The sequence below is a fragment of the Grus americana genome, chromosome Z (genome assembly GCF_028858705.1).
Source record: "Grus americana isolate bGruAme1 chromosome Z, bGruAme1.mat, whole genome shotgun sequence".
NCBI classification, from domain to species: domain Eukaryota; kingdom Metazoa; phylum Chordata; class Aves; order Gruiformes; family Gruidae; genus Grus; species Grus americana.
Window position 1 is genome coordinate 31,620,690 of NC_072891.1, and position 26,743 is coordinate 31,647,432.

General features: G+C 41.7%; 2 protein-coding genes across 2 annotated transcripts; one reads left to right on the forward strand and one right to left on the reverse strand.

Annotated features, from left to right (window-relative positions):
* Positions 1-29: 29 nt before the first annotated feature.
* Positions 30-8,492, forward strand: CDC37L1 (cell division cycle 37 like 1, HSP90 cochaperone). Its single transcript, XM_054809930.1, has 7 exons — positions 30-300; positions 1,727-2,008; positions 3,406-3,496; positions 5,620-5,735; positions 6,039-6,161; positions 6,639-6,794; positions 7,696-8,492. Exons 1-7 carry the CDS (start codon positions 196-198, stop codon positions 7,795-7,797), a joined length of 975 nt encoding a protein of 324 aa, XP_054665905.1. The 5' UTR covers positions 30-195; the 3' UTR covers positions 7,798-8,492.
* Positions 8,493-10,775: 2,283 nt separating this feature from the next.
* AK3 (adenylate kinase 3) lies at positions 10,776-25,011 on the reverse strand. The gene is made up of 5 exons (XM_054809932.1): positions 24,748-25,011; positions 20,306-20,425; positions 17,147-17,319; positions 12,626-12,744; positions 10,776-11,295 (listed from the first exon to the last, which is right to left on the reverse strand). The coding sequence occupies exons 1-5, from the start codon at positions 24,893-24,895 to the stop codon at positions 11,172-11,174; spliced, it is 684 nt and encodes a 227-aa protein (XP_054665907.1). The 5' UTR covers positions 24,896-25,011; the 3' UTR covers positions 10,776-11,171.
* Positions 25,012-26,743: the final 1,732 nt, after the last annotated feature.

Below are 26,743 nucleotides of genomic sequence, written 5' to 3' on the forward strand. Positions count from 1 at the left end.
GGCATGTCTGCCGGCACGGCCGGGGACGGGCCGCCTCGCCCCCGCCCTGCGCGGCTGGCGCAGGCCCCGCCCCACGACGCCGGGGGCGGGAGCGCGGCGGTCCACTTAGATTGCCGGAAGTGGTGAGCTGCCTCACTTCCGGTGAGGTGTGTAAGAGCCGCGGGCGGCTGGGGACGGCGATCGGCGGCGGCTCGGATGGCGCTGTGGCTCCCGCGCTCCCGGGACGGCGGCCCTTCGTCGGAGGAGGACGAGGAGCGGGGGCTGGCTCCCACCTCTCCTCAGCGCCTGTCGGAAGTGCAGGTACATCCGTGCCCCCTACCCCTTGCCGCCCGGCACCTCGCGCCGCTTCCCGTCCCCGGTGGCGCAGCTCCCCCGTCCCGGCCGGCGCGGAGCGGAGCGAGTCGATGCTGGGGGCGTCTCGGCTGCCCCGCGGCCGCAGCCTGAGCCCGCCGCGCGGAAGGGACAGCGGTGGGACGTGGGTCATCACGGAGCTCGGTGCGTGTCGGGTCGGGGGTGCGCGGAAGTGTCCCCTCGCCTCCGGGGCCGCTCCGCCAGGAGGGGCAGATGCGCTGTCGCCGCGGGGGAGGGTCTGGTGTCTGCCAGCACCCGTGAGTAACAGTTGCACGTTTGACAAGTGATGTGGAAGGAGCTGGGCTGAAGTTATCCCATCATTATGTCTAAAAAGCAGATACATAGGCGGTGTGTTTCTCTGTTGGCTAGGGCAAGTTGGCATTTTATAAATACGTTGTCAGGATTTCTGTGTGTTCTTGCAATAAGCTGCCATTACATTAGTTTTCCAAACAGTGATATTTTCATCTTGTCATAAAAAAATTTAAAATGCTGCAATTTGCAAACAAAGTTGGTACAAGATCTTTGATGTACCTGCATTAAAGTTTCCTTCAAATAATCTTCCACAACTTGTGTTGTCCTTCATGTCCCTCTGGCAGAGGTTACCAGCACTACAAATTTTGTAATGTGGCACTGGAAGGCTGAGGAACTAGTGCGTATGAATGGTTTTTCTCCACTCTTGGTGGGAAGGCATGGCATATGTTTTAGAGGATAATTTTTTACGTTACTGAGTGCGGATTCCCAGTGTATACATGGAAGTAATATAAATGTTGCTGCCGAAGAGATCACTTTTCTCTCCTAGATGTGAATGGTGATCTCCTCAATAGATTTGACCAAAAGGAGTATATGCTAGTGCTGGACCACAGCCACTTTGTAACTTAAATTCCACTTTCACTGTCCATTCAAGGGAAGGTGTTGGCCATCTGTTGGGTACTAATCCATATCGGAATGCAGGCAGCAGCAGTTACTTTACTGTTGTGATCTGACATCACAAAACTGATACTTCTTTCTCAGAAGTATATATTCAGAGTATTCTTACTTTTAGCTGTTGTTAGCATTGCAGCCCAAAGATAGCCAGAGGGGTTTCAGCTGTGTCAAAAGTATTTTTACAGTCTGGAGACTATTACTTATAGCAGTACATGATCCATGATTTTGCAAATGCACTTAACAAAGTTAAGACAGCTTTAATTAGCCATCTCTTTCTAAAAAAACAGCTAGCTGTACAATACCATGCTTCATCACTCCTGTGAATATAATGCTGCATATCTAAGGTGCCTTCTAGGTGCATTATCTTTGGGATTTAGGCCTGTCTGCTCCTATACAAACTGTAAACTGTCAATTTTTCCCTCATAAATAGAATGTCTGATTTTCCTCACAGACATACAGCCAAGGGATCGAATTAGCCTGCCAAAAAGAAAGAGAGTTTGTGAAACATTCTGTAGAATGCACGTGGAACCTAGCAGAAGCCCAGCAAAAACTTGGTAGCTTAGCGCTGCATAATTCAGAATCCTGCGATCAGGAATTTGCTCAAGCAAAGACTGAAGCTGCAGAGTTGAGATGGAGAGAGGAGGAGTGGAGAAGAAAAGAAGAAGCACTAAACCAGAGGGAAAGACAAAATCTATGGAACACAGATCCTATTAGTAAGGAGGTTTTTAATAAGGTATGACTCATATCAGTGTGCATGAAAACAAGTGTTAGCCTCTTTTTTTTTAGTTCCGCTTGTTACTAGTCTTGAGTGTCTTCTGTGTCCAGTACAGCACAAAACCACAGTATGTGTTAATGGTTTTTTTTCTTACTTTACCTCATGAAAGGGAGCGTGCTGTACTCATACTACAAATCTGGATGACACTTCTCTACCAGAAGTGTGGGTCAGAATTTGCATGGGTCATCTAGGTATTAGAAATGAACCGTCGATGCACACTTGCAGCCCAGAAAGCCAACCATGTCCTGGGCCACATCAAAAGCAGTGTGACCAGCAGGTCAAGGGAGCTGATTCTCCCCCTCCACTCTGCTCTCGTGAGACCCCCACCGGGAGTACTGCATCCAGCTCTGGGGTCCCCAGTACAAGAAAGACATGGAGCTGTTGGAGCGAGTCCAGAGGAGGGCCCCAAAAATGATCAGAGGGCTGGAGTACCTCTCCTGTGAAGACAGGCTAAGACAGTTGGGCTCGTTCAGCCTGGAGAGGGGAAGGGGCTGGGGAGCCCTTATTGACTTTATTGTGGCCTTTCACTGCTTAAGGAGAGAGATTTTTTTCTTTTTATCACAGCCTGTAGTGATAGAACAAGGGGCAATGGTTTTTAACTGAAAGAGGGTAGGTTTAGTTTGGATATAAGGAAGAAATTTTTTATGATGAGGGTGGTGAAACACTGGAACAGGTTGCCCAGAGAAGTTGTGGCTGCCCCCTCCCTGGAAGCAATATAGGCCAGACTGGATGGGGCTTTGAGCAACATGATCTAGTGGAATGTGTCCAGGCCCATGGCAGTGGGGGGTGGAACTAGATGATCTTTAAATGTCCCTTCCAACCCAAACCGCTCTAAGATTCTATGTACTGCAAGTGTTGCCAAATGGGCTGAACAATAGCTTCTTCAATTGAAGAGTGTGCTTCTCTATGCAAAATTCTTAAAATGTGAAACTGTTCATTTGCCTCTAATAATAATTACTGTAATACAGATTATTCAGAACAAACTTTTTTTTTATGGAAGAATCTCAGCTTTGATTTTACAATTTAATTTGAACAGCTAGCACCTCTCATAGTTTCACTGATTTAGCTTCACCCAGGCTGCAACATACGTGATTGTCATTGTTGATAGATCAGTAAGTTCCTACCTGAGGACAGAAGTTTCTGAGAGTTCTTAGGTCAGTAGACTATAATGAGACTTGTAAACTCTACTATTTGGTAATGCACTTTTTAAAACAAAACCTTCTCAAGTGTTTGACATGACTCTAAAATTAGAATATAGCCTTTTAAATAGTAACATATTAAAATATAATATTCCTATATATCACAAAAAGGTATGTCTGGAGTTTCTGTGACAGTACAATTTTTCTTTTCCTCAGAGTTTTATTAATCAAAAAAGAAAAGAAATAGAAGATGAAGATGTGTCTGAACCACTTATGCAAAAACACGAACAAAAGATTAGACACTTTGGTGAGTGTGCTTTTTCCAACATTTTGCGGTTCAAACTTCTACAGAATTTGTGTAGGTTTGCTCCTTATGGTACAGAATGAATGCTAACAAATGAAAGACCTGGCTAACAGGCTGTTCAGCTTTATTTTATCAGGACAGACAATAATTTCAAAACACAATAAGGTGTAAACTGTAGAAGCTTGTTAGTTCCTGTGACCAATAAGAACTTAAATTAAAAATAAAATGTAAAAGCTAATACTTAAATGAGCTTAAGCCCTGAAAACTAAAGTTCTAGCAACGTTTTCTGCTCTTAGTGGGAAAAAGCAGGGACTTTCATGGAAGTATAAGTTGTGTGTATAAAAGCATCTGGGATTGTCCATAGCTATCTCCTTTTAATAAACGTTTTTCTGGTGGCTATTAAGCTAGAAGTGTAATGACTGATTAAAGAGAAATGTCTGTAAACACCCACTGAGAGTATGTGTGCATGGAATTGTGCTTTTCTTAAAATAATATTTAATTATCCACTAGGTGTCACTTTAGCACTGTTAGAATTGTTGAACCCAATTAAGCACAAAGCTGATCTTGTAAAGTAATGTGAAATTTTGATGGTTCTCTGAAGTGCTTTCCATTCTTAGTTACAGGTTGGTTTCAGCCTATGGTATAATATAGCCATATTTGGAATTCCAGAACAATCAAAAACAGGACTGAGTTGGAAAAATTCAATTGTCTGTACAAACTAATTTTTTACTAAGTTATTTGGCTTCTAGGGATCTTAGACTGTCTCAAAGGGTTTCTAGCCCTGGTAGCCTTAGCAAGCCTTGCGTGTACCAAGTTGAGGCACCACGCTGTCAGAGTATGCAAATAGTAGTGATAGGCACAGGTTCTCTCAAATACCTTAACTACTAAGTGTAATGGTAGCAGAATCAGGAGAGGTCTCCCCTGCTGTGCATTTCAGCAGAAAGAAAGGGGCTTTCTTGCAGGCTTCTTAGCTAAAAGTTGGGCAAAATTACTTTATTGTCTGAATTCAGATTAAGCTGTTACAGAAACAACCGTATTACAGAATGTCATCAGTCCTTTTCTTACCTACTAAATTCAAAGCCATGTTGTTACTTTAATTAAAAATATGTAAGTCCATTGTAAAAAGTGACAGTACGTTAATGTTCTTTTAAGTCTCTTGTTCTGTGCTAGCTGCTGGCTAGGAGTAGTGTGGACTTCGCTAGCCATATTGCATGAGTCCTGTTTCTGGATTCTGCTCTGGCTTCCAAGCAATAAAGAACTTAATTGGAATAGCTCTCTTGAAACAGCCAAAAGAAATATTAACAATTGCCTTCTCTTTAGGCATTTGTTTGCTAGAATTAAGATTAGCTTAGGTCATTACCACTGAATTATCTTTAGCCCAGTTATAATTATACACTGATAGACGGGTAAAGCTGTACATCTGGTACCTGTTGCCAGTAATGACTTGACTGTCAGTGATACATGAAGGACAATTTTAAGAAGTGCTCTGAGTATTGAGTTCTGATTTTTAAACTCAGCTCTTTACATGAAGGTAGTTTCATGCTATCACAATTCAATCTTCTAGTTAACTTTCCAAGACTAATGTGACTTTGCTCTTTGAGATCAAGCTGTTCCTGGAATCAAATTCAAATTTCCTAAAAACCTGGCAAATTGTGGTAGAAGCACTTTCATTTTTGACAGATTACACGTTCTTTTCTTTGCATTCTTATTTGCAAACATTTAGAGGATTTGTGTTTGTCAGAATCACCAAATGTAAATCACTGTCCATAAACTCTTTAAACTACTTGATGTAACTAATAAGATACCTATACCACTTTGTTAGCATGTATGAGAACTGATTAAAAATAACTTACCAATGATGCTAGAGATGCATTAAAATACAGGAAATGGTGACTGTTAGAAATCTACTTTTTGTATCTTCAAAGTCTGATTATACCTTCTGGTAATGCTGTTTCAGCGTTGGTTAGAGATATAAGTAAACACCCCAAATTTAGCTGCATGCTGTCATTCTGAGGTTAGTGAGTTGCAAAGATGTTGTATACACTGGGGAATTAATGCAAGTGATTTCCTTGCTGCATTAAGTAATTTATCAATTTAGAATGTCTTAACTATGTTTCTCTTATTAGGTATGCTGAGCAGATGGGATGATAGTCAAAGATTTTTGTCTGATCACCCATATCTTGTATGTGAAGAAACATCTAGATATCTCATGTTGTGGTGTTTTCATCTAGAAGCTGAACAGGTATGAAAATGTTTAAATCCTTTGAAAGCATACAGTTTCCCACTTGCACTATAGAAAAGCTGACCAACTTGATTAGCTGTTTAACTGTTTTACCCACCTGCTCTGCACTCTGATGAAGAAAAATTCTACAGTGCATTGTCACATATGTCTAGTCACAGCTAATTATCCGTCCCCTTGCTTCTGTGAGCGTCAGTTCTCATCTATTTAGAAACTAGAACAAAGGGATATTTTGCTGAGTTTTAGAAATATAATCACAGGAAATATCTTTAAATCCTAACTTTAACTTTTTTCTTTCCCTGCCAGAAAAGAGCTCTGATGGAGCAAGTAGCACACCAAGCAGTTGTAATGCAGTTTATTATAGAAATTGCCAGAAGCTGCAATGTGGATCCAAGAGGCTGTTTTCGTCTCTTTTTCCAAAAAGCCAAAGTAAGTCAACTTTGGTAATGGTGGGAGAAACTCTTGATGCTGTACGAGGGAAGGTTTCTTGCTAACATATCAGAAGCTAAATATTTCATTGACTGTCTTAGGCTTAAGAGAAAGTGCTTTGTTAGCAATTCTTTTCTAGATGGAATATTTTGATGTAATTATAATTCTGAAAATGAAAGTTTAGTGGATTTTGCTTATCCCAGAGAGGAAGCAAGGTACAGCAGCGGGACAACAGGGGTGTTACAGACAAGTAATAACCACAGTAAACATAGACCAGTTTCAGGACTGATTTTTGGCTGATTACACCTGTGTTTTCACAGTGTACCTATGTATTGTCACAACTATCCATTTCATCTGCAGTTCACAGCGAGGGCCAAAATAGTGTCCCTTTCTTGTTACTGAAATAGAGCAATCCAGAGCTATGCAGGAGAAATGTGGGAAGACGGAAGTGCAAATATTTCATTTATCTCTTTGCAGACAGGAGAAGGCTATTTTGAGGCTTTTAAAAACGAACTTGAGGCATTCAAGACAAGAGTGAGAATCTGTTCACAATCACATGGCTTTCAAACTATGTTACTACATGATCTCAGTGTCAATCCTGGTCTTGTAGGAGAGCTGACATCTTTTTCACAGGTAGGTTCATTATTTCTATAAATTAATTTAACTGAAGTAGGATTAGATCCTGCCTTGAGAAGCTGTGCCTTTCTGAAATATGAAGAGCTCCAGAACTGCTAGAGCTCAGGATATAACGTGCAGCATTAGCAATATGCAAGGCATATATGGGCTTTCTTTTTACTTGCTGGAATTCAGCAAGTATCAGCATAAGGTCAAAAGCATGTGTTAGTTCAGTGCCCTTGCATTTGCATGCCTAAAGTAAACACTATATCATAAAACTGATCAGATGCTAGAATTGTATTCACAGCTTTTACCACAAGCAGTGAAATGAGCTTTCAGTGTAAAAGGACTAATCCTATTCATGGGATCATTCAGGTGAGTCAAGCCTAAGGAAAATCTCTTGTTATGATAAAAACAAATTGAGGGTACTTAAGTCTTTTGTTACAGTACTAGTGATGGCCACATCCTGGAATGAAGAAGCAACTTGAAAGACTATAAAAATTAGGTATTGGGGAAGGGCACAGAATTGAAACTACTTGAAATAAGTATCTCTCAAGCAAGATCCAACAGCTGAGTTTTAAGTGCAGTCAGTTGCTAGAAATATTGAGACCAAATACAAGCTATGCCAGCAAATTTAAAGAATTCTTGACACAGTGAAATAATACTGGTTGATTTATTTTTTTTCAGAGCTTATTTCCTTACTGTAGCAATTTCTTGTCATCTTAAGGTAGACAACATGAAGAGTCCAGCTTAAGCTAAAATACCTCTCCTCCCTCTCCTCCCTCTCCTCCCTCTCCTCCCTCTCCTCCCTCTCCTCCCTCTCCTCCCTCTCCTCCCTCTCCTCCCTCTCCTCCCTCTCCTCCCTCTCCTCCCTCTCCTCCCTCGGAGACTTAAGCTGTCAGTTTTTCATCTGTTGCAGAATACAGGTGATCTACAAGGTTCCATAAAGACAGATGCCTGCAGCTTAAACTGTGTGATACAAAGAGATGAAGAAGAATCCAAAATGATGGACACAGTATAGTACTCTTAAGACTGAGGCCAAGTACTCTGTTTTCTCTTTTTTCTTTTTTCTTTTTTTTTTTTTTCAAAGAAACAAACATGGCTATTTTCTTGACACTTATTTTTCTGGGTACTGCACTTTATTTTTGGTGTCAGATTTTTGTTGTTGTTGTTGTTTGGTTTTAGTGGGGAAGGGATTTTGAAGGGTGGGTAATTCAGAAAAACTTGTAATAATGTTTGAAAATGTGCTGCTAGGTTTTTGGTTGTCCTTGAAGAGCAGGGTTCTCATATTGCCGAATGTGAAACTGGATGTGTTTTCTGCTACTAACCTTGCCTTTCATGACTTTAGAAATTAAAGTATGAAAAAAATCTGCACAAATACAATGTTTACAAGAAGCGGTAGATTCTTGGTAGAATCTGCTATTGTCTTACTACAGATGTGGACATGTTTTACTCTATGAATATTGGAGATCACAATTGTATTCATGCTACCTTGCTGACATTATAAGCTCTCAAATTTCATTATCACTAATAGCAATAAATCAATATCTGGTATCAGTATTTCAGATCTGAATGGATTAGATTAAAACACTGGCTTTCTACCTCTGTTAAGGGGATTTAAATGTTACATTGTGCTTTCATTAAACATAACTTGGTTTTGTCCTAAAATGTAAGCAATGCTTGTCTACGTAAGAGTGCTGGGTTGTACAATTTCTAAGAGTCTGACTCTTCTTGTTCATAAGGCTAACCACTTTTTTTTTTAAACAAAATCTCATTATGGGGAGAAGTAGATGGAGGGAACATGAGGTACAAGGGTTAGGCTAACTAGGTTTCAGTTTAAGCAAAAAAGCTTTGTTGCAGTTCATATAGAGTAAGGTGTCACATGGGGTTTGAAAGGTATTTCATATGCTACTAAACTAACTTCTGACATTGCCAACTCTATTAAAGCGGAAAATCATTAAAAGCCTCATGTTTGAGGAGCTGGAAATCTAAATACTATTTCTAGAAAAGGCTTTCTACCAAACCCCTGCAATACAAGATTCTACTACGCTTTTCTAACTTGCTGCTTTTACAGCAGTTACATCTATAAAAATGTATACTGCAGTTGGAAGACTTCAGTGAAGACAGCTCGTTATCTCAAATCATGGTATCAGTATACACTCTTGGCTCTTTACTGTATTGTTCTGATTGTAGGTAAGGCCTGGAAGGTATCTAGATTTCAATAGTTTGATGAACACAGTCTACCTGCAGTTGCTAATTTAGGCAAAAGCCGTGCTGAGATCCAGTAATTTTCAGCTTTGGCAGAGATAGGGAAAAGTCTAAGTCTGCACTATATACCACCATGAGTATTAGTGCACAGTAGCAAAAGTAAGAACTCCAGATCCTCTGACAGAAGTAGCTTTTTGTGTACCTTGTGTTCTCTAGCAGTTCTTTTGCAGACAGACTGAGGATAAAGAGCAAGCAGCAGCTCTGTCCCACATGCAAATTAGAGATAACCAGCTTCAGTAGTAATTTTTTTTAAGTTTGACAGATAGTCCAGAGAGGATGAAGTAAACACTGCCTCCTCCTTAATAATTAGTTAATTGTTAAGGGAAACTAAGGGAAACTAGTAACTTCAAGTTGTTTAACTGAATGTTTTGTACAAGGGTAGTAAGGGCAGTGTAGCACAGTGACTTGCAATTGCAACCATTAGTAGTGGAGCACATTGATCTAGCAACCTGTGATACACTGAAAGTTTTTTAAGTTTCTAAGGGGCTAAAATTGGATAGTATGGGAATAAGTGTTAAATCATAAGGAGATTCCCTCCCCCTTCTCCTTACGGCTAACTGAAACTTAAATAGGTTGGGAAAAAAAAAAGCATAGTGCTTTTTATTGAAATAAAAATGCATAAATAGAAGTAAGCAGCACATAAGGGTTTCTCATTGTAATGTGATAGCTACTGTTTTGTAACCATGACTTTTTTTAAGCAAGTGAATCTCTAAACTCACTCACTCTACAACTTCCATATAGACATTTCTGAAGATGAAAGTACAAGTGGTGCTTGCAGTGATAGCTGCTGCCCATATTGTTCATTTATAGTAATGGGAAAGCTTTAGAAATTCTACAGTGACCAGTTTTTTTTAGACTTAAATATGCCTTGATATTGATAATGCTAATGTTGGACATGCAAATGTAATCCAAGGTACATTAGCACCACAGCTCCGCAGTTGTTTACAGTTGCTGCAAAAGGAGATTGGGACCCGCAGTAGTAGGATACAGCTACTTCAGACATTGCCTAGACAGAGTTGTTTGTTGCTCAGGTTTTGCTGACTCTTCTTGAAACTCTCAATCTGGTGAGCATGAGAAAAGAGCGAGGAGAGTTCACTGAAGAACAGCAATGTGCATTAGCTGGACTGTTACAAACCTCCACAGGTCACGCTTTCTAACTCTAGTTATCTAGTGAATAAATAAATACAAGAGCTGGTCAGAGGCATGATTAGTAGTATGAACTCGTGAAAACCAGTCCAGTAAAACTTCCTACAGTAGTATGATAAAGTTAATAATTTGACCACTGGGAATCCTGGCACTGGCATCAATGAGAAGTTTTTTCAAAGATAGTAGAAAAGATGCATTCACTAGTCAAGATCATCTAGCTACAGGCTTACCAGATTATGCTGAATCTGTTCAGTATCCACTGTCTTTTTACTAATAAAGTCTTTGTGCAGCTGCACAAAGACAGAGCCTTTACCAAATGTGTAATACATCATTGAAACTTTGTTTCTCATGCCTGCAAGATAGCTGCTCTGAGGGCAGAAATATAAACATAGTAATAAGGCCAATCATCCAAGCCCATTGAAGCCCAGCAAAATCAGCTAACATCTGTGCAAGCAAAGCTAAAAGAAGGTGACTGTCTTCCATGACATCAGCCTATACATATGCCCGTTCTGGTCTGAAATGGCTTTTTGCAGAATGGTGGTCATGGTTCCCTACAGCTTCTGGCTGGCTCCAGCTAATCACACATTCAAGAAACATGCTTTCATGTCCTTATTGCTTCACACTACATCTCATGAGTGAGTAAATCAATCAATGTGCTTTATAATTAAGCTGTGTTCTGAAATGTGTTTCCTTCATCAGTCAATATTTGGAAACAAGTATTTCCTGAATAAGAGACACAAGAGTAGCTGCTTTTGTTAAAGTTAGTTACTATATTATAAAAATTAGGTATATTTAATATAAAAAAATACAGCATTAAAGTGACAACCACAGGCAACAAAGTTTTATCATAATGTAAGTTAAGGACAACGTTAGACTTTAATTATTGATCAGTCTGGTAGACTACTTAGAGAAATCCTTGATTGCTGAATCTCATGTAATCAAGTGTGAGCTATGACAGATGAGTAGAAGTTACACCTATTTTCACCTGGGAGTGGCAGCATCTTTCTGGCTCACATCTGGCAACTTGGTTTGGAGGAAAGCATAGATATGTGGCCAGATCTTATTGGTTTCTGTTCCAGAGAATGATTTCAATAACCCTTTTTCCCTAAGGAAGAAAAAGAACAAAGCATTACAGAAGTCAAATTGTTTAATTCTTCCAGGATCTCCACCTCACTCTAGGATTGTCCTGGCATGTGATTTAACACCAAGAACAGCCATAACATTGGGAATGCAGGCTGGACATGCATTACTCTCTTCCTCAAACAGTGAGCTATTGGCCACATCAGTTCATAAAACTGACAGGTGTCCACAGAGTAACAAACTACGAAGGGTAAAAATAAGAAGCAGCAATGCAGTTGTATAGCACACGCTATACAGCAGTCATTCAAACAGCTGTGACTAACCCAGGTATTGTAAAGTTACACCTCAAGGATCAAAGAAGGTGCGTCAGAACAAGCAAGTGAACCAGGCACAATCAAGTTATTCTGAATTAGTTCTAGTAGCTAGTTTTATCTGTGAAGTATGTTATCGGTAATAATAACAATAGCTTAGGCCTATGTCTTACTGTGCTGCTTTGAGGCATTTTCACTTCAGAAAGCTACCAGAGTCAAGTAAATCATTGTCAGTCCAGAAAAACTCCTTCTTTAAAAATTAACCACCCCAAAGATGGAGCAGCTTCCTCTCAACAGTTTTGGTAAAGCATAATGAAGGGTGGTGGATATGGAGACAGAGGAAGGGCAGTCACTTCAGGATGTTGTCAAAGAGAGTCTGATTTCTTTGTCTAGGCAAGATAAGACTACAAAGCTCTACATGATGACCTACTATTATCTATTATTAGCAATGTGGTATTTGCAGCTTTATATTAAGAGAAACTTGGTGTATAATTTTGGCTCTTAAAAGAACTAATAATTTATCGTTCCGCAGGGCAAATAGCAGTATTCTCAAATAGCTGCTTATTCCCAATGAGTCTTGCTAGCTGTGCCCATCACAGTCCTGGTCTTAGAACAGCCACTTTTAAATCCTGATTAATGTTTTTTCCATTTGTGTATCACTTCTTGACCCCTTGGCCTTGTTAGGAGGGCTTCTACTTATACATCCGGAAGAGAAAATACTGTTAAATCTCCCCAGAAAAAGAACTGTTTCTGTCACCCTACTAACCAGAGCTGTTGCTCAGAACAGTACTGCAATGTATTGAATAATGCATAGCACTCCATAAAGCTAGATATGGCTGCAGTGAAAGGCTCTTTTGCTAAGCAGACTCCTGAATAGGTTTCATTCAACAGTGAGAAACATACTCATTTTGCTAGGTAGATTTCTTATTGAATTGATGAAGGATACACTGCTACTCATACCACATTCACTGTTGCAGTATCTCTGTAACTCAAGAGATCTGGTCCTCACTATGCTAATGTAGGAGAATAGATTTTACTACTTACCGATAGTATTCTAGAACAGGTTTTGTTTGTGCATCATAAGCCTGCAGCCTCTTGGTAACTGTCTCTGGCTTATCATCATCACGCTGAACAAGTGGCTCTCCAGTAATATCATCAATGCCCTAATCACGATTAAAAGCAAACACTGGTGTATATTTCCTATTTCTGTTTTAAGTATGTTTTGTGTAATTTTCTATTTAAATTATCATCAGTTTCCAGTTAGTCTTCTGCTTATAAAGAGAAAGGCTACTGCCCATATTTTATCTGGAATATAAGACGTTGACTTTCCAGTAAACCAGTTCATCAATTAAAAATATTTTCATATTGGCAATGAACATCAGGTCATGGTAACTTGACTAATTTGTCCTCTGGAACATTCGTTGAATATGGGAAATATACAGACAAAACCTTCATATATGAAGGAAAACAATATTGTTGGTAATACATTCCTGCATAACAGGAAACAAGCAAGAGACTAATTGGACCTTTGTTTGACAATACTGAAAGGAGGAAAGGAGTTAAAGGCCCTTTGATTTTAAGTTGCAAAACTGAAGAGCTATCATTTAGCAACAGCTGTACAGAAAATGACATAAAAGCCAGCTGAAGTTTTTCTAGGATTCAGTAAACAGAGGTAGGGACGTAATGTGCCTATGACAGCTCCTACTTTACTGCACATTTCATGTCCAATTTATTGAAGTGCTTTAAGTGATTACGAGGCTTTTAAGCCCTGAGACCAGCAATGAGTGAAGAAATTATTGATCACTGGCGTATCTTACAAAGGACTAGGCAGTAGCATAAAAGTTGGCTGCTACTTAGATGCATTGAATCATTGTGACAGAATATGACCCACCACAAATAAAAGGGACTCTTTGCTCCTTCGTCCGTACTAATTACATCCTCAAGAATTTTCCCAAAATACAAGTTTAAGCTGACATTTGGAGTGGAAACATGAGTAATCTTGCAAGTACAAAGCCAATTAGACCACAAAAATGTTTTCCTTTCCTGCTTGCATTCTGTCAGTCAGTTTCAGAAACTCAGTAACTGTCAATCTTCAGTAAGCTACTCTGTTCATGAAGGTGTGAAGAAAATCTGTTCCAGAATATCTGTATCATATTAGAGATGGATTTATATGGTCAAATTTACCTATTTATTATGTTTACATAATGCAATAATTTAAACATTCAGATGTTTCTTTCTACCATCTGTGCAGGCAGCCATACTGGTGCCTTGATTGTACCTATCAAATATGGAGCCTTCAGCCTTGTATTAACTCTATAGCTATAATCTTTTAGGTCTGTTGAGTGTAAACATTTTGCAGGTCTATTAGATAAGAGAGACAACTGTCTTTCAGCTGTTCAGCTCCATTCCGTGGTTTCACTTAAATAGTGCAATCTATTATGTGCTGATTAGTTGAAGATAGGGTGGCCAAGTAGCAAAGCTGTTGCAGCTGAAGCGCACTCTTTGGTAGGTCTGATAATTCTCTGTTGCAGCTTGTCTATGCTCTTCTGCAATTAAAATATCCATGACTTAAAATGCCACATTTTAAATGATACAAAGACAGTGTTTCCAGTTGCTCGCTTCCAGTGCTTGCCTGCTATTTCAGCAGGCCTCTTTTCCTGCAGCACTGAAATCCAAAAACTGCAAGGCCTGCTATGTTTCTGATGTAACTTAATAGAGCTTCCAGGTGAAACGTGATGACACGACAGGTAAGTTATTTAGTTAAGGATGAAAAGCAGCTTAAGCTGAGTTGCACTAAGGCTAATCTTTGGCTTTTTCAAAGACCTGCTTGGGAGTGCTCTAGAAGGTAAGGGGGCCCAACAGAGCTGGTCAGTATTCAAGCACCACTTCCTCTGACCTCAAGATCGGTGCATCCCGAACAATAGGAAATCAAGCAAAGGAGGCAGGAGACCTGCATGGATGAGTAAGGAGCTCCTGGAAGAACTCAAAGGGAAGAAGGAAGTTTACAGAATGTGGACAAAGGGACTATCTACTTGGGAGGAATATAGGAATGTAGTCAGAGAATGTAGGGATGCAATGAGAAAGGCTAAGGCCCACCTGGAATTAAAACTGGCACGGGATGTCAAGGACAACAAGAAGGGCTTTTTCAAATACATTGGCAGCAAAAGAAAGACTAGGGAAAATCTGGGCCCGCTGCTGAATGAGGTGGGTGCCCTGGTGATGGAGGATATAGAGAAGGTGGAGTTACTGAATGCCTTCTTTGCTTCATTCTTAACTGCTAAGGCCATCCCTCAGGAATCTCAGACCATGGAGGTAGGAGAGAGAGTCTTGCGAAAGGAAGACCTTCCCTTGGTCGAGGAGGATCAGGTTAGAGAACATCTAGGTGACCTTGACATCCACAAATCCATGGGCCCTGATAGGATGCACCGAGTGCCCAGGGAGCTGGCAGATGTTATTGCTAGGCAACTCTCAATCATCTTTGAAAGGTCATGGAGAACAGGAGAGGTGCCTGAAAACTGGAGGAAAGCCAGTGTCACTCTGGTCTTCAAAAAGGGCAAGAAGGAGGACCCAGGAAACTACAAGCCAGTCAGCCTCGCCTCCATCCCTGGAAAGATGATGGAACAGCTCATTCTGAGGGTCATCAATAAGCATGTGGAGGAAAAGAAGGTTACTGGGAGCGGTCAGCATGGATTTGCCAAGGGGAAGTGATGCCTGATCAATCTGGTAGCCTTCTATGATGGTGTGACCAGCTGGGTGGATGAAGGGAGAGCAGTGGGTGTTGTATACCTTGGCTTCAGCAAGGCTTGTGACACCATGTCTCATAACATCCTCGCTAGCAAGCTTAGGAAGCGTGGGTTGGATGAGTGGACAGTGACATGGGTTGAGAACTGACTGAATGGCAGAGCCCAGAGGGTTGTGATAAGCGGCGCAGAGTCTAGTTGGAGGCCTGTAGCTAGTGGTGTGCCTCAAGGGTCAGTGCTTGGTCCAGTCTTATTCGATATATTTGTCAATGACCTGGACAAGGGGACAGAGTGTAACCTCAGCAAGTTTGCTGATGATACTAAACTGAGAGGAGTGGCCAACACACCAGAAGGCTGTGCTGCCATTCAGTGAGATCTTGACAGACTAGAGGATTGGGCAAAGAGGAACCATATGAAATTCACTAAGGGCAAGTGCAGGGTCCTCCACCTAGGGAAGAACAACCCCGAGCACCAGTACAGGTTAGGGGTTGACCTGCTGGGAAGCAGGACTGCGGAGAAGGACCTGAGAGTCCTGGTGGACAGCAAGTTGGGTATGAGCCAACAATGTGACCTTGTGGCCAAGAAGGCCAATGGTATCCTGGGCTGCATTAAGAAGAGCATGGCCAGCAGGTCGAGGGAGGTTCTCCTCCCCCTCTACTTTGCTCTGATGAGGCCACATCTGGAGTTCTGCATCCAGTTCTGGGCTCCCCAGTTCAAGAAAGACAGAGAACTACCGGAGAGAGTCCCGTGGAGGGCTGCAAGGATGATTAGGGGACTGGAGCATCTCTTGTATGAGGAAAGGCTGAGTGAGCTGGGTCTGTTTAGCCTGCAGAAGAGAAGACTGAGAGGGGATCTCATCAATGGTTATAAATATCTAAAGGGTGGATGTCAAGAGGATGGGGCCAGACTCTTCTCTGTGGTGCCCAGTGACAGGACAAGGGGCAATGGGCACGAATTGGAACACAGGAAGTTCCATCTCAGTATGAGGAAAAACTTCTTCACTGTGAGGGTGACCGAGCACTGGAACAGGTTGCCCAGAGAGGTTGTGGAGTTTCCTTCTCTGGAGATATTCAAAACCAGCCTGGATGCCACCCTGTGCAACCTGCTGCAGGTGATCCTGCTCTAGCAGGGGGGTTGGACTAAATGATCTCTAGAGGTCCCTTCCAACCCCTACCATCTGTGAATCTGTAATCTGAGTTCCTCAAAAATCTTAAGTTAACAATACACAATCATTATTTTCAAGTTTACTATTCTTCTTCAGGATATCTCAAGACATAACCTCTTTGATCTGTTGAGATGCTTCCCTGACTGGCAGGTCTAATTTTGCAATATGACAACTGTTCCTTTGAAAAAACCCATCCTGATTAAATGCAGGGAAAGCGTTAAGTGGATTCCTCTGACTGATGATTCAGTGCACTTCCTAGATAGAAAGAATGAGTCCTCTGGAGGAAGGAAAAGGAAACTACATTTTGGACTGCAGAGGCTGCAAACTTACAGAACAGGCTAAGAACATGCCCAACTCCTATGCCAGTGTGCAAGACTGAGAGTACTCCAAATCAGTGAACAGCTTTAACAACAACTTACAAAACACCGTGGTGTTTCATTCTGCAGGGGACAAACACGTTGTCCATCAGCTTGAGCTTCTGCCAGGTCACTAAGAGAGGTAGGATGTTACCAGAAAGGTTCTGCGCTCCTCAGAGGTGAAACAAGCCTTTTTCTTCTGAGCTACTGTGTTTTGCAATAACATACATAAACAATATTGTACTGCAATTACCAAATGCAATGCAACATTTATTTAGGGCCAACATCATTGTGTATTGCTTACCTGCACTTTGGGAGGACTGAATTCAAGATTGTAAACTCTGCCACTAGCAGGGTGGATCCAGCGTGCTGTGAGACGACATTTTATGGTCTCAAATGGCACATCTAGGTCAATCACAGTGTCTATTTGACATTCTTTATCCAGGGCCTCTGCCTGAGCAACCGTTCTGGGGAAACCTTTTTAAAGGAAACAACTCCATAAAAATCCAAAGGTGAGAATTACCTGGATTCAGTCATTAGGGAAAATCATGATCAGACAGGAAAAAAAAAAAAAAAAGCATTGTCATACTGGTTGAAGAGACATAAGATTTTCCAAGTATTTTTCAGTATGTCATGGCTCTTTAACTTGTTAAATGCCTCCCAGCTTCCATTTCCTCAGAAGTTAATCATCTTCCCAAAAGCGTAACAAATAAATGCAGAAGGACCCCATACTCATAGGTACTATATACCACTATATTGAATGAAAGCATTGTACACACATTTTGAACCATAAAAGCTACAGACAGTTCACTCAGAAGTCTGGAACAACCTAGAGACATTTGTGACAACTCTCACTTCCACAGTTGTGTAAGTCTGGCTTAAGGAGGTGATCATTACAAACCTTTTTTTGTTCGGTTGCAGTAAGCCAAATATATCTACCAGAGGCAGTCCAGGATTAATTTTAGATGAAAGAGTAGCTTTAGAAAGAGTTCTGGAAAGTCTAGTGCATCAAACTATCCTTGGGGATGATGACTGTGAGAACACTGAGGCTGAACAGGAATCTGTCTCTTAAAAGACACTGCATTTTGCCCCATGAACTCTATGGCTTCGGTAGCATGCCTTCACAGGCGCATGTTACTACTAGAGAAATCTAGTGAAGCTTAAGTACGTGAGGGTCAGGGGGTGAAACAGAGAACAAGAAAATCAAGGTCTCCACAAAGAATTTAAAATGAAAAATTGACCACATTAGCAGTCAAAGATAGTGCAGAGCATGGTATTGCTCTGGAGATTCACAGGAATAATACCTCCACCCACAAAGCTCATGCACAGTCTCATTTTCTTCAGTAGCTTGTAATTTTTGTCATACTATACAAGAACGCTTGTCCATAAAGGCAAGTACTGATAAGTACACACTTAAGAAATTCTTCTTTGCATAACATTGGCTGACGAGTCCATTGCCTGACTAAGGAACCAGCCAAGAACCAGCCTTACAACAGAAAAGAAAAAAAAAAAAGTCTTAAGGCTACTGTGTCTTGTCTAACACATCACGAAAGGAAAGAGTTGATTAACTCAGACCAAGGTCTTGCTTGTGCATTAAGTCTGATGCACCTGGTTTACATCATAGTCATCAACTGCCCTCATCCTATTTCTCTCTCATTCACATTACCTCATGGAAGTGCTTCTAAATGTTAAGAGCAGAGGGACAGCCAGGACTCCAGCACTGCTGTTCTTTCTTACTATTGACAAGCTAGTCAGCCACTACACATCTTAGTTATGCAACTGGAAAAGGAATTTGCTTTGGGACTTAGTAATGAGAAACTTCCTCAACAAATTAAAGTGCCTTTACAAAAGCATTTCACTGAAATTGAACCAGCGTTTGCCACATAGAGTGTTTTCTTGATACAGAAAAAATAATCTACAAGATGTGATGAATTATGAAGAATCCAGGAACATACAGAAAAGTGCCCTAATTATACAGGACATAAATCTAAGCAGATCATACCCACACACACACGACTCGGACTGCTACATCTGCTCTGACTCTGGAAGCCACCTATGGTAAAGCAGTGGAAATGGTTGTTTGGCTAAGTGCACACACAAGCAGCTTAGCAACTCTATTTAGTTTGACCTAGCTGACCTCAGCTATTATGTTCTGAGTTGCAGTTATCAAACTGAAGACTTTCTGGTTAACATATTTCAACCAAACAGCATTGTTCCTACAGAGCCGATTATGCCAGAGCTATCCCTAGTGTAATCCACTGAGTCTCATTTACAAATGCTGATGCAAACAAAATTTCTGCTCCAAAAGTTTAAAGAAGGCAGCACATTAACATGCAGCAGAAATTTATTTATTCTCTTACAGTCTCCACACCATCCTCCTGTTAAGAGTTGCCAGTGTGCCCAGCTATACTGCTACACATCCAGATCCACAAGGCTGGAGCTACGTGTACACAGGACCTGGAACTAAAGAAAAAAACCATCTGCAGCTCTTTCCTTTATTGATTAGCTTTCATTGTGCTGTTCACTGCGGGAATTAACCCTTTGTCTTCACTAAGGAGGAACGTAACTGTGACTAAAGCCACCAGAACAGATCACTGTACTAGAAGCAATTAAAATAAAGCACTAATGGGCAGAGAGCAGTGTGGATTTTTCAATCCCTCTAAATAAAAAGTCACACCAACAACTTTTTAGTTTTATCTACTGAGAAAGGTTGTGACTAGAATCCAAAAACACACACATCCAGCACTATCTTTGTGCTGCGCATTCAACTGTACTCCCATGGGCTGGGGTAACAAGAACCATTCAGTTTATGAAGACAGTAGCAAATGCATTTTCTCTCTACTGTGAATGCTTGAAGCAATAAGCTTATGCTGCAGAATTGCAGAACAATTCACTCTAGACAACAGGACCAAAGAGCATATGAAAGAGACCTTTTAGAGCACTTAAGCAGTGTTTTTACTAGCGATTTATTACAAGCTGCACTGCTGCAGTACTTGCTTTGCATACTTACCTTGTTGCTACACTACATACCTACCTTTGTATTTAAATAATCCCTCAACCCCATTCTTCAGAAGTGTTGCATTCCCCAAGGATTTTAACAAGAAAAGGCTTTGAAAATAGAAACTTCTCAATGCATATTTTAAAGGAGAAATAAAACAGAAGAATTACCAGAATTGCTAGTTTTGAAATTTTACTGGAGTGTTGAACTACCCTTTTCAACATGAATTAAACATCCTTGTAATGCTCTGAAGGCGGGATGCACCGAAAGCATTTTACAGCCAAAGAAACTGGGGCAGGCTGGCTGCTGAAGGTTTCACAACAAGCTGGCAACAGATTCTGTCCAGTTACTATGACTTGAGGATGGCTACTGGAGTGTGGCTACCCACAAAGTGGCCAAAGCATTCTAAGCTTTCCAGTGCAGATTTTCTCTCCATATACAGTGATATCCAATATGCTAACTTACCATCCAGTAGCCAGTTGTACTGATCTAGACCTTTTAGCTCATTCAGCATTAGTCGTGTCATGATGTCATCTGGAATAAGACGCCCTTGATCAATGTAGGACTTGGCAAGGATTCCAACTTCTGTGAAAGTAAGAGAAGCCACATTACACTATCTCTGACTTCCAGCAAGTGAAAAAAAGCCCACAAGCCTGCAAAATTTTGTTTTGATCAGGATGGTGCAGAACAGTAAAACTGTAAACAAGACAGTATGCTTGCTGAAATTCAAAAACAGACGATCAGTTAGGATCTGATCATGCAAATATGTATCAGATTAATTTGATTGGTCTGTAGTTCCACAGGTGGCAACACAGGTGGCATTCAGCACACCTCTATCCTCACACCCTCCAAATAATTTTACTAGCAAGTATTTGAAATATTAGGTTCCAAAAACTAAAAGTTAAAAGAATCTTCAAAAGAATAAATGTAAAGCATATGAGTTCATTAAGATATCAGCCCTCAGATTTCCTGCCAAGGAAGTTATTTTCTCAGTTTAGTGACTAGTTATTAACTTATGACTTCACTACAAAGAGAAACGCCTTTGGCATTTAAGAGAGCTGTATGCAGTGGGACACGCTTGCCAGATATGTATCTTTATGATTACTAGAGTTACAAGAGGATGTTTATAGAGGTTGTAAACTATTTATGGGAGCACACAGACACTAGTATTTTCCCATGGAACTGACTAACCTTTAATGCCAGTCATTTAGCCCATGGGCTCACTAAAATGCCATCCACACATCACAGTTCCGGATATCGCACCATGCTCCTACATGACAGGCAGTAGCATGCTGCAGTTCACCCCAACCATGGGCACAGCCAGGAAGAAATTAATTCGCCTAGGCTGTGTCCTACACACAAAGTCTCTGTGGCCTTCATTTATAAAATAATTACCCAATTACATAAGTCACCCAGAATAGCAGCTAGATTCATTTTATTGTGGATCTGCAGAAGTCTTTACTCGCAGCCAATTCAGATCTAGTTACAGTAAACTAAACAGAAGAGAAAATGGGGTGGACTGACATACCAACACAAGATATAACCACTTAGAGCAGAAAGGAATGAAGAATGCCAGTCCCATCACTTGGTGCAGTATTGGAACGTGCAACAGTACAGAGGCCCTTCTTCAGACAAGGCAACTGAAAAGTAATAGATGCCCTCAAGAAATGCAAACAGTAGATTTGGTGCTGGGGAAAAAAAAAAAAAAGTAATAAAGGGACAATTTCCCCTTACTGCATGTTCACATGTATAGCCAGGCTTTGAAAAGTTTGAACACCATTTAGAAACAGGCACTATGCACCTTGGTCAGGCTTCAAATAATTCTCACAAGGTGGAAAAGAGTCAGACCCCCAAACTGGAAACAAGGTGACAGTCTACCTGGGTACAAAGTGTCTCTTCTTTTCCCTACCTCCCTTCTTCAAGGTCAGCAAGTCATACCTCTTTTATTATTCTAGTGCACTTTGAACTACGTACCCTGCAAAAGTAAGCTGGGAGGAGGAATAAATTACATCTAGATAGTTTAACATGTTCTTGATGCTTGGATCTGTTACTGATTTACACTGCAGCATTGCTCTAGCCACAATGATCTAAGAATATACACAAGGCAAGGTTGATAGAAAATGGTACCAACGTACTTTGGAAAGACAGATGAGCTTTTGGGCCCAGAGAGGTTTAGAGTACAGCAAGCTGTAAGGTCCTATTATTAGATCAACAGAGCTGGAAACATGCTGCCTCTCTCTGCAAACCTCAGGTTGTTTAGAAAACCACTATTACAGAAGAAAAAAATAGGCACAACTGTATCTGAATAGTTATATGTTAGGACAAAAAGCTTGTCTACAAGACCATAGCTGCTTTTTTTTTTTTTTTTTGTCCCCTGTTGTTGGGGGTAGGATTTTGTGAAGTTTTGTTGGTTTTATTTTGTTCTGTTTTTTTCAGCTTGGGTCTGAAACCACTACATGCATGGCAATCTTTGGAATTAAAGGCAACACAGGTTTCTTTCCTGTCTAGGTGATAACAGGTATCCATGTTTCATGGTTTTGCAGAAGACTGGCATGTCCTAACCACATTACGGTAAACAACCTCTAGCTATACTCAGACAACAGGTTGCTAAGCACAAGAGAGGTGGTCACAGACTCTCCACTCTCCAAAGCAGCAGAACATGGTAATATTTGCAAATTGCTAAGGATGCTCACATGTTCAACAGACTTTTCAGCAGACAAAGTTCATTTTCACAAGACAGCAAATGCCAAAAATGGCACTGTATAATTACTGTTAATTGTATTTAATTTTCCAAGTGTTTTAACTGTCCAACTTGGCCTAACACAGTTCCCAAAGAACTGGAAATTGCAGGATACTTTTATTATAATCAAAACTCATAAACTCATCACCTTGACTACACTTGTCAAAGCTCTCTGAGTTGCTTCTCAGTCCTCCTTCCTCCTTCTACCTTAGTATTCATCTCAGTCCTTTGGAGGCTATTTCTGCAATGAGTGACTCACTTTCAATAAAATTAAAAGACAGCTTCATCTGACTTAATTAGTGAATGAAAACCTCTGTAGCAGATTCCTGTAAGTTCTACACTAGCTAATTCAGAGCAAGCTTCATCATCTCTTACACCTTCCACTGGCTTCTCTCCTCACATTCAGGGTTTTAACGTGTCTGCTACACTTTCATTTCACATCTTGGTTCTCCTTCACATTCTTTCATCTGTCCAACCCACCTAGAACACTTTGCTGAATCACTTTTCTTTCCACTACTTCATGGCTCCCTCCTTAAATCAAGCAATGTGGTGTTTCCACTTCTCTTACACCCTTCAGCTTGATTCTGGTGCTCTTTGATCTTGCTTCCAAGACATACTGAACAAAACCTGAAGTATTTAGTAAATAACATGTTTCCTTCATCTTCTGGAACACCTTCCTTTCTCACTAGGTCTTTCTTACACTGAAAGTTCATAACAACAACAATTTTGGTCTTGTCACCCTCTGTAAATAAAAATTTACACTTGTGCAACCAAACAGAAGCATGAATGTGATCAGATATGCCTGCACAGGTGGTGCTCCTAGCAAATGTTTAACTTGTAGATATCAGCTGTCCTAAAGTCAGTCAACTTAGCCAAAGTCATTTTCTTACAGAGCAAACAGAATTTGTGTGAAAAGAGATGTGGAAATCACATCACATCACAACTGGTTTCATAATACAGATAATTTTTCACCTTCAAACATGCTCATAAGCTTCCAAAACCCAAGACTGCCGGTTACCTAACCATAATATTGCAGTGACACTTACAAGTGAATGTAGTTCTCTGCAGCTTCAAAATGCTGGAACTAACAATACTCTCACTTCATCACATGCAACCTGAAATGGTTCTTACAAGGTTTTAACCCCACCATGAAGAAAAGCAGATGCCAAAGTCAGGAGGGGACCTTTCATCATTGCAGAAATCCACCAGAGAGAGGGGTTGTGGCACCTCAACAGAGAGCCAGAGGTCAAGCTAGGACTATATAGTAAGTATAATTCACATCATTATCTAATACAAGCAACTCTGTATGCAAACACGGACCATGCTAAAACCTAAGCACAATAGGAACTTGTTGTAAGATAATAATAATTTAAAAGGCACAAGGTAAGCAGTCTGAAAATTTTGTCCATTGTTTTTGGAAAGCGCCACTATAGTTATGCCTGCCAGTTCGGGACAAGGCCTTCTAATTTTGCAAGAGCTGGTAATTCTAGGTGCCTCCACTTTTAGCTATTTATTGGACATCTGGAAAAGTCTGATTCCCCAGAATCCTGTCTGTCAAAAATATGAATATTTTTCCCTTTCAAGATGTTTCAGCTGGAATGCTATCAGAAACACCTACAAAAAAAGCCTTCTGGGTGCTTAGGAAAAGTACCGAGATGAGGAAGCAATTAGGTGTTACAAAACAAAGAAAACGGGATAAACCCCCGATACGCCCGGTTCACTCTTACAAAGAGGATGCCAAGTGACAGCTTTTAGACGATCATCTGCCGAAGCCTTGAGGCCCACTTCGGTGGCCTCTGGCCTCCAGGAAGAGCTGCGTGAAGACGTCCAACCTCGGCCTCGGGGCGGGGGGGACACACAGAAGTAGGACCGGGGCGCAGCAAACCCCCTTCAAGAAAACCCCGGGGGTTTCCCGGACGGGGCGCCGTGGGTGCGTGGGAGAAAGGGAAGGAGTGGGGCGGGGGAAAGACCTTCCCCCTCCCGGCGGAGCGAAGCTGTGTCACGCGGGAGCTTCCTGTCGCGCTGCGTGGGGCCGATTCCCGCGGGAGGGGGGGGGAGGCGGCGGGGACGATCCGGGGCGGGCAGCCGCCCGCCCCGGATCGTCCCCGCCGCCCCCCCCCCCCCCCCCCCCCGCCTTTACCCCTCCCCAGACCGTCCCCGTTCCCACCTGTCTTCTTCTGCATGTTGTCCCTCAGCAGATCTCCGCTGGAGAGGTGCTTCATCCCGAAGTGTTTGATAATCCGAGAGGAGATGGTGCCTTTCCCGGAGCCCGGGGGCCCCATAATGACGGCTCGTAGCAGCGGCGGTACCACCATGCTTGCTGTTGCGGGAAGGGGCTGCGCACCGCTGAGCGCCGGGCGGAGCGCGGCTCGGGAAGGAGCACCGCCTTCCCGGGGAGCGCCGCCTCGGCCGCCCTCCGTAGGACCGGGGAAGGGGAGGGGGAGGATTGAGGAGGGGGGATGGGATTGGGAGACCCGAGGCCGGTCGTCCCAAGGAAAAGCGATGGCAGCTTTTCTGGCTGTCAATCAGGGGCAGGAAGGAAAGATCCTTTGCGTAAAAGCAGCGGGAAGGGGGAAGGTAAAAAAAAAAAAAAAAAAAACCCAAACCAACAACAAAGATAACTAAAGCAAATCTCATTTTAGAAAGTAAAGCATCAGAGAGCATTTGGGCATCACTGCCCTAACTGGCCCTGACCAATCTCTCCACACCCCTCTGCCGAGGAACCCCATTTCGGCTGCCCCCAGATCCTTCAGCCTCTGCCCCAGCCTGTTCCCACTCTCGATCCTGAACTATCGTGAGGATTTCCCAGACTGACCTGGGACAGCGCTGTTACCTGGCTGTCACCTGATGACTGCTGGGCTGTTGACACATCCTGTTGTTGTCAGCGCCCTGCTCAAGTGCTATGCCGCTGTCGGGTGAAGGCGTTGACTCTGCTGTGCTCAGCTCCCGGCTCATCCACCCCTGTGCAGCAGCCCTGCTCTTCCTAGTCTCTGACAAATAAGTTCCAGCTGCATGGTAGCAGGCAGCCGCATTTTGAAAAAGCCAGGTCTGAGCTTTCTTTAAGATACTTGAATGTGAACTGCTGGAGGTTGGCCTTGTTTTGAGGAGTGTTCTTTGAAATGACATCCAGAGGTCCCTTCCCACAGGTACGATTCAGTGATTCTCAGCTACAGCAGAACACAGTGTTTTCACCAAAACAGAAAATTGTACCACTTACTTACTGAGTATTCACTGTCATGTCCACAGCAGGAGGAATGAGCCTTCCTGATAAAGGTTCTGGAGATGCTGATGGATCTCAACCTCTGTGAGCCAGAAGGGCCACCGTGAAAAAGTGGTCTCACAGAAAGCAGAACTAAAGCCAAAACATTAATGAAATTCAGCTTTCCATTTTAAAATCTTGTTTAATTTCAATGCTTTTTCAAGAGATTTGCAACAGCAACAGGAAAACATTCAAATGGACATGTGGTACTTAACCACAGTATGAAAATGGGTAGATAGCCCAAAAACTGCCCAGTTGCCAAAATAAATTACCTTAACAATTAAATAGGCACTGAAATCTTAGTACGAGCATAAATCTTATTACACTGAGCAACGTGAACCTCCATAACTGAACCTAGTAATACTTTTATTCTAGAATGCAGTAGGAGAGAGTGAAACATTCAGGGCTTTATGAATGTTCCCAGGGCAACATCTCAGTCTGCCAAAGCACCACAGTCTTAAAAAAATTTGGCAATAAAAAGCCATTTAAATGTTAGAAGCCATGCTGTTTGTTTTAAGCACCACACTTCACAGACTTCTGAAAGATGCGAGTCCACAAAATGTGTAGATACCATCTGAGTGTTTCTAAAACAAATCTGTGGGAAAATGGAAAGTAGTATATGAAATAAATATGCAACAAATAACTGGATTTGTCAGAGTGATCATTAACCCTTATCTCCAAAGTCACCATGTACAAAAAAGCAGAAATAATTTATCTGCCTCTTAAAGAGGGACTCTGAGGTTCAGCCTCTCTACAGACACTACTGAGCAACTCAGAAAAAATCCACAGTGTAACCATGGGATAGGGACTGTGAAACAGAAACTATAGAATCAGTTTGAGATAATTAGTGTGTAACCAAGGTAATAGGTAATGAAGCTAACTGACCACGGCAATGTACAAGGCT

Coding starts and splice junctions, on each gene's coding strand:
- CDC37L1 (XM_054809930.1), top strand. CDS start 196: ATGGCGCTGTGGCTCCCGCGCTCCCGGGACGGCGGCCCTTCGTCGGAG. Junction 2,009..3,405: donor GTAAGGAGGTTTTTAATAAG/GTATGACTCATA, acceptor TCTTTTCCTCAG/AGTTTTATTAATCAAAAAAG. Junction 6,795..7,695: donor AGCTGACATCTTTTTCACAG/GTAGGTTCATTA, acceptor CATCTGTTGCAG/AATACAGGTGATCTACAAGG.
- AK3 (XM_054809932.1), bottom strand. CDS start 24,895: ATGGTGGTACCGCCGCTGCTACGAGCCGTCATTATGGGGCCCCCGGGC. Junction 20,426..24,747: donor CAACATGCAGAAGAAGACAG/GTGGGAACGGGG, acceptor TTACTTTCACAG/AAGTTGGAATCCTTGCCAAG. Junction 11,296..12,625: donor CCTGTTCTAGAATACTATCG/GTAAGTAGTAAA, acceptor TTTCTTCCTTAG/GGAAAAAGGGTTATTGAAAT.